The sequence below is a fragment of the Zerene cesonia genome, chromosome 27 (assembly GCF_012273895.1).
Source record: "Zerene cesonia ecotype Mississippi chromosome 27, Zerene_cesonia_1.1, whole genome shotgun sequence".
Lineage (NCBI taxonomy): Eukaryota > Metazoa > Arthropoda > Insecta > Lepidoptera > Pieridae > Zerene > Zerene cesonia.
Window position 1 is genome coordinate 6,434,257 of NC_052128.1, and position 10,689 is coordinate 6,444,945.

At 35.4% G+C, this 10,689-nt stretch overlaps 2 protein-coding genes across 2 annotated transcripts in view; one reads left to right on the forward strand and one right to left on the reverse strand.

Moving 5' to 3' along the window:
- LOC119837298 (TNF receptor-associated factor 3) overlaps positions 1 to 443 on the forward strand; it is a 30,175-nt gene extending 29,732 nt beyond the window's left edge. Inside the window, exon 12 of the mRNA XM_038362815.1 lies at positions 203 to 443. Within this exon, the coding sequence (XP_038218743.1) occupies positions 203 to 415 (213 nt within the window). The 3' untranslated portion in view covers positions 416 to 443. The remainder of the gene's footprint in view (positions 1 to 202) is intronic.
- Positions 444 to 898: 455 nt separating this feature from the next.
- Positions 899 to 10,266, reverse strand: LOC119837299 (NEDD8 ultimate buster 1-like). The gene is made up of 13 exons (XM_038362816.1): positions 10,034 to 10,266; positions 9,643 to 9,899; positions 9,181 to 9,281; positions 8,510 to 8,631; positions 7,969 to 8,126; positions 7,606 to 7,802; positions 7,321 to 7,445; positions 7,021 to 7,184; positions 6,529 to 6,697; positions 5,952 to 6,029; positions 4,904 to 5,063; positions 4,340 to 4,412; positions 899 to 4,134 (listed from the first exon to the last, which is right to left on the reverse strand). The coding sequence occupies exons 1-13, from the start codon at positions 10,157 to 10,159 to the stop codon at positions 4,008 to 4,010; spliced, it is 1,857 nt and encodes a 618-aa protein (XP_038218744.1). The 5' UTR covers positions 10,160 to 10,266; the 3' UTR covers positions 899 to 4,007.
- Between the last annotated feature and the right edge of the window lie 423 nt (positions 10,267 to 10,689).

Sequence of the window (10,689 nt, forward strand, 5' to 3'; positions counted from 1 at the left end):
ACAAATGAGTGACGTTCAGACGTCAATGTCACATAGAATAAAACAATGTACATAAATCAATTGTGCCCATTTAACATTATACATTTATTTATATATTTGTGATACATGTGTAGTAAAACACTGGAAACAGTAAAAAATATGTTTGAGTCTATATTTTTTCACAGGTCTGTATTTCCCTTTTAACAAATATTTCCATCCCCAGGCCATGGACATAGTCAAAACCTTGGAGCTACGTCGCAAGTCATCCAGACCGATAGAACAAGACCCGAATGAGAAGACCAAATCTACCGAGAGCCTGGACCAGGGCATCCTCCAGATGAAGAGGCAGTACATCTTCATACCGCACACTAGCCTCGACAAGTTCGAATATATTAAGAACGATGTTATGTTCTTCGAATTTGTTGTCAATCAATGATAGAATATTGCTGAAGCCTCGAAAAAAAATCATTCAAATCTTCTCGAAAATATCACGACATATTCACCTCTTAGATTTAAGCTAAACTCAACTTCATACAAGTTAAGTTTAGCTTAAAAGCAAGTGTGTATGGGAAGACATTACAAAAACTACCGTTTTGAAAAAATTGTACTAAAAAAATCACCTATAAATCTTTACTCTACAACTTAGACACACGATATTAAAGAATCCATGACTTGACGACAAAACGAAACATGTGAAAGAGAACAGTACAACAGGTGTGGCTATAGTTTAATATTTTCTGAGCGTTAAGGTCTTGTAAGTAACGCACCCTTGGTACTCCATTTCATTAGGGCTTACAGTATAATACGCCAAGAAGAATCCAATTTATACTTATTATATCTATGTAGAAACTGGAATTAGCTGTAATACATTACAAGATTAAACCCCCATTTATATAGTTAAAATTAAATAAAACAAATATTCAGTGTTTACTCTTTATTTCAGACATTAATACAGATATTCGAGGGTTGCCTTATAAACCAGATTGTATCTACAAGGTATATGCGAATTATGTTTAACATGTTTGTTTTTTTTTTTTACTTTTTACCAATTTTACACACATACAATAATAATAGTGTTATAATTGTAAGAGTAGATAGACATTTATCACGTTTATCATAATTTAAGTATATCTAATATGTTTGACAGCGGGCTCGCATAATGTACACTGCAAAACTTTTATAACAAAAATTATGCAATAGGTGTGTCAAATTTGATAAATTGCTGTTTTGTATGTTTTTTTTTTTTATTGTTTACATGAAAAAGAAAATATTTTAGTTCTATCAACAGCAATATTCCAAGGAAGTAAATACAAGATGACATGACAAAAAGGTATACCGAATAATATTTAGTGCAAGCCCATATTTTACTCCTATATATAATTTCTTAATTTAGTATTGTAGAAATACAATATAACCATCAAAGGTACATAATTCGAAAACACTGACATTAATTTTAGATACTCGCGCCAATAAAGGAAGAGTTTAAAAGTTGCATCGAAACGAATTGCCATCTTTATTGGCGCGGTTTATATAATACAAAATATAAAATCTTAGTACTAACATTAAGTATAATGACTTGAAAGTATATTATATACTGATAAATATATTTTTTATTAAAATTAAACACAGTCTAGTCATTTCTAAACCTGTATAAGAGGAAGAACAGAAAGTATTATATACTAAAAGTATTTTAAATAGACACCTTACTACCTTATACTTCATAAATTAGTTTATACCGTATATGGACTGAATTTATGAATCTTATACTACTATTATAAATGCTAAACTCTGTTTGTCTTTCCCTCACGTTGAAATTGAGAGATTTTATGATATGATTTTTATGTTTGGAGATAGATTGGAGGCTAGAGAGTGGCATATGCTTTTTCTCATGCATCCTAATGGTAATTTCCTTTGGCTATGTAGACGAAACCGCGGGCGCAAAACTATTACATATAATGCGCTTTGAGGCTAGGTGGTGATTATTTCATAGCTAATAGCTACAATGCTCATAGATTTTGGGTAATAACAAGTTTTGCTTGTATCATAATCTGAAGTAGGATTAAAAATTGCTTATACCCGATTTCACCATACTCATATATTCTACATATATACGAATTTATTACATAAATTCGAAGAAATTTGGATGGATTGAAGATGTTTGTTGTTGTGAAATATATTCCATCCTTTACTTATCGTAAGATCTAGGTTTTTTAACAGAATTAGAACAATTTAAGAAGACAGTAGTATTTAGCTGACTGTTCACGTTAAAAAGACCTTAACCATAATTTACAATTGCCCCAACTGCAGGATATATCCCCATAAAGTGTACACACATATTTCTATAAATATTATATTATCTTTATATTCGTAAATCTATTAATCTAATTACACAGTTTGTGTAAGTATGTATATATTATTTAAATAAAAATAAAATATTCTTCATTCCGAATTCTCGGAACTGAAATTTCCCAATAAAAACATTGAAACCCCGTGTCCTTTGTGGAAAAACGAAATGATGCAATTTACTTCTTACTTCTTTCATTGAGAAAATTGGTCGTACCAAGTTCTCACCAAGGATTAAAACCAGAACCACTCGTCTGTTCACCTAATACATTAAGCACTGAACCGAGGCTCCAATTTATTATTGTAAACAATATATATTAACATCTAACGAGATATGAATGGTATAGAAACACATCTTATCTTAATATATATATAAGTTACATGTCACGTTGCTCGTCCGTGATGGACTAAACTACCCAACCGATTTAATGCATATATGCACACCATGTGCAGTTTGATCCAACTTAAAAGACAGTTTATATTATTTCAAATATGATAAATTACTACCCGGGCGGTGCCGAGGTGTGCAGCTAGTATATAATTAAATTCTTTGCAATTTTCGAAGTCCATATTTTCAGTCTCAAACCCACTACAAATGTAGTCAACACTTCGAACATTGAGCTACAGCGATTTATACTATCCTACACACAAAACAATATATATGTTTGTCCCGCAAACGTTTGTATATCGTTTTCGATTGTGATAAAACTAATTACGTTAGTTAGACCAAGATCTGTTACATGGTTAAACCATCTTACACTAAAATAAAACGCAGCAAGTGCTACGTGCAGCACTTAGATGCAAATAACACTACGAAATTATGTATTGTCCGTATAAATTTATATTAAATTTTAACTTAAAGTAGCGTTATGGATTACTGTGTAAATTAAACTTGGATTATTTCGTGGACCGTCACATTTGAATTGAAATTTATTTATATTAGTAGCAAGAAAGATACCAAAATTTTATTTTGCGGCTTTCATTCAAGTTTAGTTCAGTAGACGACAGTGAAGAGTTGAAAGCTTCGAGAGATATGAAAAAACCTAAAAATTTAACTCTTATTGTGAAATCGTGCATTTATCTTAATACTTTTTACGGTATTCATTTAATTTAAAAACTACACATTTTGTAAACAACAACACATTTAAAGCCCCCTAGCGGGGCAAGGGACATTGATCCACATCACTGGTCGATTTTAGGGCATATAAGTGACCATGCTTAAACCTACAAAAGATCTTACACCTAGGACATCAAGATTGTAAATAAGTTAATTGAATATGTAGTCTTAAAATTACTATGTTATGATAAAAGAATCATTTATTCTATTGCACATTGCACAGACAATTTTCGACTTTAACCCGTTCACATAAGTAGTATCCAATGTGGCAAATGTAAATATTAAACTCGGTAACATGGAGGGTAGACATATTTAGTACCGTTGGCAAAATAACTATGAGTGTAAGAAGTAACCTACGTGTTTGTAATTTTTGCATAAAATTTATGACATTATTTTTTTTTTGTATACCGTACAATTATGCTGACTAAATAAATTCATAATTTACGTTTTCAATTAACCTCCCCCAATTCGCTAAGATCTTTCCCTTTCAAAGGAGGTCTTTATCGATATATACCTCCCTCCTCCTTCCCCCCAATATTTTCATATAGCAAAACGTACCAAAATCGGTTTACAGCAGAGACTTATACTGCACCAGATAGTGCTCCTCCTCCGAGAGCGTGCTAGTGAGGTAGTCGTCCTCCTCCTGGTGGATGTTCTGGCGGAGGCGACGCACCGCCATGTCGCGGGCTTTCTTTCTGTGGAATATTGTTCGAAATTGTATTCAAAATTCAAATTTTAGGGACAATTTAATTACTAGAACTTTTATGAAACGTTAATGAATAAACAATTTACTCAAACGTCATATGTGCTTAAAGAACACTTTAACTAAAATATGTTCAAAACTTTTAAAAGTCTATTTTTATGAATAAGACCGTTACTATACATGTTAAAAAAACTCACTTCCTTAACCTCTCTTCTTTCTTCTGCCTCTTGCGGTTTATCCCGGCGCTGGTGGAAGGGTTTGAGGCTTCAACTGAAATATGTAATTATTGCACAATAAAAGCTGACAACAAAAATATAAATAATATTAAGTATTAAGAACCTTCTGTCGAATTTTTCGTCGAGTTAGAATTTTTTATAGATTTTAAAATATATTACTTGTGAATCTGAAAAAAACATAAATTTTCCAAATTTGGCTAATATCAATATATAAGTTGTCTGAGAAATTTTGAAAGAATATAAAAGATTCGATCACGAGGCGGGATTCGAAACCGCGTTTTTGCCTATCCGTAAGTAATCGACTCTTCTCCGTATAGAGTATTTAAATTGTTTATAGTGCGGTATATAAATAGTTAACAGAAGAAGCGATAAACTAATCCAACCGTGTGCGCGAGAGAAAGTCTTGCCAGCGAAACTGTCGCCGTAATGCGTTACGTAACGAAGCGGTTCCCCATGCCACAGCGAGTTGTCACTTCCGAGTGCGTGTCTGTACTGTACCGTACCGTGTGTACCGTGCATACGTACCGTCCGCATCACAAGCGCCGGCTGCGGCTGCGGCTGCGGCGGCTGCAGCTGCAGCTGCGGGGGTGGCGGGCAGCAGCAGGTCGAGCGCGGCGCGCGCGTCGTTGCCGGTCGCCCGCAGCGCGCCCAGCGCCTGCTCCAGCGTGTAGCCCATCGACTGGAGCTGGAACGTTACGCACGCTCGGTGGAGAGAGAGAAAGAAAGAAAAGCCGAACAAACGGTTGCATTTATGAAATACAAGAAAAAATTAATTAGTGTACACAAAAAAAAAAAACAATGAATTAAGCTATACAACAGTGAGACCTACGGTACCACCATTAGGATCTAGTTCAACTTGTGCCAGGCGTTGTGTACATATAAAATTGAAGCCGGAATGTTACAGACAAAATATAAAATTTTGGCTGAAATATTACATATGATATATCAAAAGAATGGCGCTGGAATGTTACGCACGATATATTAAAAGATCGGTGCTAGAATCTATGTAAAATTTGAGCTGTTATCCTACTACTTACACTTATAGTGTAATATACAGGGTATATCTAATATACCAGTTATTTACACTTATAGTCTAATATACCCTGTATATTAGACTATAGGTGTAATAACTGGTAAATAAATCAATAGATAAATAGGTGGAACCATCTTGTATTACACACGTAACTGGAACACACTTGACAAATAAGTCAATTAAAGAAATCGTGTGGAAATAATCTTTGTAGTTCAATCTTTATATTAAATACTAGCAAACCCGGCGAACTCCGTTTCGCCACCAGATGGCTGTATGTGAAAAATGATTTTCACACTTTTCTGTTGAAATTTTTCCTGAATGTTCTTTGCTATAAACCTCACGGAGCTCGAGACCTTTCCAACGAATGCAAAACCATGGAAATCGGTTCGTGCGTTCTGGAGTTATAGCGTCAGGAAGGAAAACCCGACTTATTTTTATATAGTAGATATAGACAAATTCACAGAATATACATTTTAATGCAATTATGTTAGAAATGAAATAGAATAGGAAATTTCGAAGGAGATATTAAATTTATGATACCTCATCCACCAACGACTGGTCAATCTGCAGCGACTCAGCGGAAGGCGTAGCATCATCAGACAAGTCACTATCATCCAACTGGAAAAAAATATAAATAATGGTATTTAAAAATAGTCCCTTCCCAGGATTGTGAAGATAAGCAATATTGTTTAATACCTATGAATGAATTAGAATAATAATATTCATAATAGCATGTTTGATTTCGAGAAATAATATCAACAGATCAACAGATCCTCCTAGGATTTATTAGTCATTATATCTTATAAGGGAGTAGCTGCTAGTCCTTAGCGTGTCTACGAGCTTTATTGCACATTTCAGCATTGTACGCTAAAATTAGTATCAAAGTGAGCAAGGCAGCATTTTTATTGCATATTTAATCAGTACTTTTTAAATGCCACGAGGTTAAAAACGCAATGAGTCAGCGTCTGCAGTGCTAGCCACCCGCGAATTCCTCGGGCGTAGGCATGTGCGCTCGGACGCGGGCGTTAAAAATGTAGGCGATTCGTTCCACATTGACAAATATAGCAGTGCTCTCTCATTGGTCCTTCGAACTGGCAAGTAAGGGAATGGCGCTCACGAGGTCGGGCTGCTCGTGTATGATGCGCACGGCGTCGGCCACGCAGTTGTTGGCGCGGCGCAGCGCCAGCAGCGCGCGCGCGCGCGGGAAGCCCATCGCCTGCAGGCTGTCCACCAGCCGCTTGCTCACCGGCCGCCCGTCCGCGCACGCGCCCAGCCGCCGCTGCTCCCTGCGCCGCACGCCCGCACCCGCCAGATACACATCGTTATTTATTTATTTATTTATTTATTTAAGGTTCACCAACAGGTATTACATTAAAGAAATTATATCAAGTAAATACAAAAAAAATTAAGAGCTAAATGCACACCTTTAAAAGGTAAACACAACATGCATATTAATTAAACAACTAAAACATCTTATCGTTATATTTATTTATATTGCATCTTTCTGCTTCTCGTGTCTATAACTGTATTGTTAACTAAACGTGGTGGTGTGTTTATGTATTGCCCTCACATGTGTGTTTAAAGTGTGTAAGTGTAGGTGTGTGCGCACCTCTCCTCGCGGTGCGCGATCCGCGCGCGGTCCCGCTGCGCGCGCGCCTCGTCGAGGTGCGCCTGCGCACGCGGCAGGTCGCCGGCGCAGGCCCGCAGCGCGCTGCACGCTTGGCCGCGCGACCACCCCAGCTCCATCAGCGTCTGCACCGACGCATCGTCCACCTGATGAACAAAGAATAACATTACACTCTAGTGCTAATACAAAATAAATATAGATTTTCAGATCCGGCTCGAAGGACAGTTACGCTTCAATGAGATTTCTAACATATGTTTTGAGTTTTATCATAAAAATACTCACTCGCAAGTCGCACAATTCCTTCTCTGCTTTGAGGAGCAGTTCAGCAGCCCGAGCCCTCTTGTTCTGGTGATACGCCACAATGCCTTGTAGTAGGTAAAGCCGCATGAACAGGACACGCTCGTTCGCTTTTAGAAAAATATTATTAAACCGAGGAAATTTCCTTTAAAAGTTACATCAATGCATAAACTTCAGCATAAATCTTATACTTGCTTGACACTTCAAAAAAAGTAACCATTATTAACCTACAAGATCATCATCAGACGAAGGCCAGGACAAATATCTCACCATCAGTTCCCTTGAGCTCTATAAGTCTGCGATGGTCCTCTCCGTATGTGACCTTGAAGGACACCTCAGCTTTGGCCAACCGTTCTGCAGCATCGTTGGCTGCTTGCAAGCTCTGTAGGCAGAGGTAGCACCAGGCTATGTCCAGCTGGAGAACTGCATAATTGTCTACGGTGTTAAGAATCTGCGCTCTGCACTCGCTGAAACCAAAACATATGCATAAAAAAAATTATAACTATAATCTAGTGATAGAATAAGTTTTTTACAGTTATAGAATGAGATTCGCCAAGCAAAGCTATAATGCTGCCAAATTTATTTTGTAAGAAAATTTCTTACAAGCATATATTCATATAGGAAAAAAATTACCATAACTGTCTATCAGCTTCCAACAGCAACACTAGTGCCAGAGAGTAGTCCCGTTTCTTGATACAAGTGCGCCCTCTCTCGTGCAGGGCCAGCCCCACAAAGAGGGATCTCCTTTCTGACTTTGGTAGATCTATTGATTTTCCGGTTTGATCTTCTAACTGTTAAAAGAAACAAAAATTATTAAAATAAATAATAAAATATTTGTTGAGTTTTGCCTACTCGCTGACCATTAGGACATGACATTTTTTTGTAGGAAAAATCAAACATAAAAAAAAAAATGGAGCAGTGTGTTTGTTTGATGGTGTCTTTCAAAGTTGGTAAGGAGGCTAGAGAGCCACATAGGAAACTTTTTACTCAAGTAAAATATATTATTCCTATGGGAAGAGCCACTTAAGTAGCAGTTGAAGCAGCAAAGCTTGGACTATATGATAATTTGTTTGAAATTTTTTATTGTTTGAAATCTGGTGCCTCCTGTATGATTCTAACACTTCAGTATAAGTCACCAGGGATTTAAAATCCACTTAATATTTGCATTACTTACATTCATATATTCATCCTCTTCGATAAGGTCATCCATACACTCAGATAGGAGAGTGGCATCTTCTAAAGTACCCTTCACCTGCATGTACATATCATCTTCTTTCTTTGCTTCTTCGGGGGTTTCTGTAATTTGCAACAAGATTTTTTTGAGAACAAGAGAAAAAGTGAAAAATACTGTATGATACATTGTATAATACAACATATTTTATGGTTCCTCAGCTATCCCACAGATAATTCTGTATAAATTGTCTGTAAATTATAATAACTCTTTGTCTCAAGTTCTCAATTTGAATGTATTTTTTTTTCAGAACTTTAGATTTGGTGCATTAAATTTAAGATTATTTTTTTCTTATTTGAAAGCTGGCGCCTTCCATGTTGTCCCATTACAATTTGGTCTAGTTCTAATGATTTGAAGGGAGTGAAGCTTTTTGTATAAATAATTAATTAAAGTTTTCATATTTATTTAGTAAACAGGAGAATAAGTGTATAAATTAATTAATAATTGTCAATTTTCAAAATTCTTCCACAAACAAATAAAAAAAATTAATATGATGAGTAACTTAAGATTTTACTCTAATTGAATTGAATTTGAATTGAAGATTCAAATTCAATTCAATATTACAACATATTCAATTAGATTATTATGCGTACCCTATCATCACACATACATACCTGTCATCATCAATGCCATCAATTGTATCCCATTCTTGACTCCCTGCTCTTCTAAACGTAGGTCTGGCTTGATCAGCTTGCCGTTGAATATTAATTTTAGTCTGTAATGCAAGTGCTTTGTTATTTTCAAAATAAAGTATTGATTCTGATCATAATAATGATGAAGTCAATGCTAAAATTGAACAACTGAAAATAATTGTTTAATTTAACGAAAATTTAAAAATTGTGTTGTATTAAAGTTTGAAACATATTAGTATTACTTTTCCTTATAGAGACTGCAAAAACTTTGTTTAGTTAGTTCGCACAAAAGTAAATAATGTTCAAATGTTATAAAAAGAAAAAATAAATGTTTTGTTAAGTGTTTTAGATAAATTCAATGGCAATTTCAAAACTTATTATTGAGTGGCATCAGTAATTGTTTTTAGTTTAAGGGCATGCTGCTTGGATGAAACAAAAACTGACCTGGCAGGTTCAATGCCCAGAATTGCAGCGACAGTTTCAACCAGCTCTGAACCCATCACATTGAGCTTCTTCATCACTTTAATGATGCCTTTATCGCCCTTCCCAGTTGCTTTTATCCTCAGGGTAGCACAACCGGTTTCCTTGTACTCCTCATTAGCTTTAGACCTCTCTACTGAGTGTTGTTGTAACTCTAAGAGCCCTCCTCGGACGATACTCTCGTCCAATGATAGTTCAGATGCTAGTTTGCTTGATAACTCCTAAATTTGATACGTAAATAACATTTTGCAATTAGAGTAAAGAACTTTTAATAGCAATAGTTTATCTTATTATGTAGTTTTCAATTGAAATTAACAACCTGTCCGTTTAAAACAATAGTAACAAGGATACAGACCTGAAAGCTTTGTGAAATTTCTCCTTCAACCGAAGTATACGGCGACTCCCAAAGTTTGATTTTGCCATCATTTAGTTTAGATCGCAGTTTTATCAACAAATCCTCGTGTTCCAGGTTTGCTTCCATGGTAGTCACAAGTTTTGGAAGTCGGGGCTATGTTACAGGAGATGAGTTGCAAATTATCAAAATATTTATTTTACATCCACAACAAATCCATAAAATTTCGATTTATTACTGCCAATGTCACTGTCATCAGACAGCACTCGCCATTTAGCGTCAGATATTTTTTCTTCGTTACGGCAAGGAGCAATGACTCTGCCATTGTCAACTTAAACAATAAATTTATTCTATCTAACACACATTGCCATAAATACTTTCATACTGAAACTCAGTATTTATTTTTTTTTTTATTTATTTATCAAAATCGCATGCCATTACAGTTGCGACTTAACAAGAAAAAACTTACAACTAAAACTTTATTTAACTAATAATAATGGTAATATATTATGTATTTATTTATTTATTAATCCAAATCACATGCCATTACAGGTTACAACCTAATGCGACTTTCTTATATGCATCCAAACCCTTGCAACATCACTCAAAAGATATCCGTTTTATCGTGAACAGCTTTAATAAGCCGAACAGTTTGAGTT

Coding starts and splice junctions, on each gene's coding strand:
- LOC119837299 (XM_038362816.1), bottom strand. CDS start 10,159: ATGGAAGCAAACCTGGAACACGAGGATTTGTTGATAAAACTGCGATCT. Junction 8,632..9,180: donor GATGGCATTGATGATGACAG/GTATGTATGTGT, acceptor TGCAAATTACAG/AAACCCCCGAAGAAGCAAAG. Junction 6,698..7,020: donor ATCGCGCACCGCGAGGAGAG/GTGCGCACACAC, acceptor CGTGCGGCGCAG/GGAGCAGCGGCGGCTGGGCG.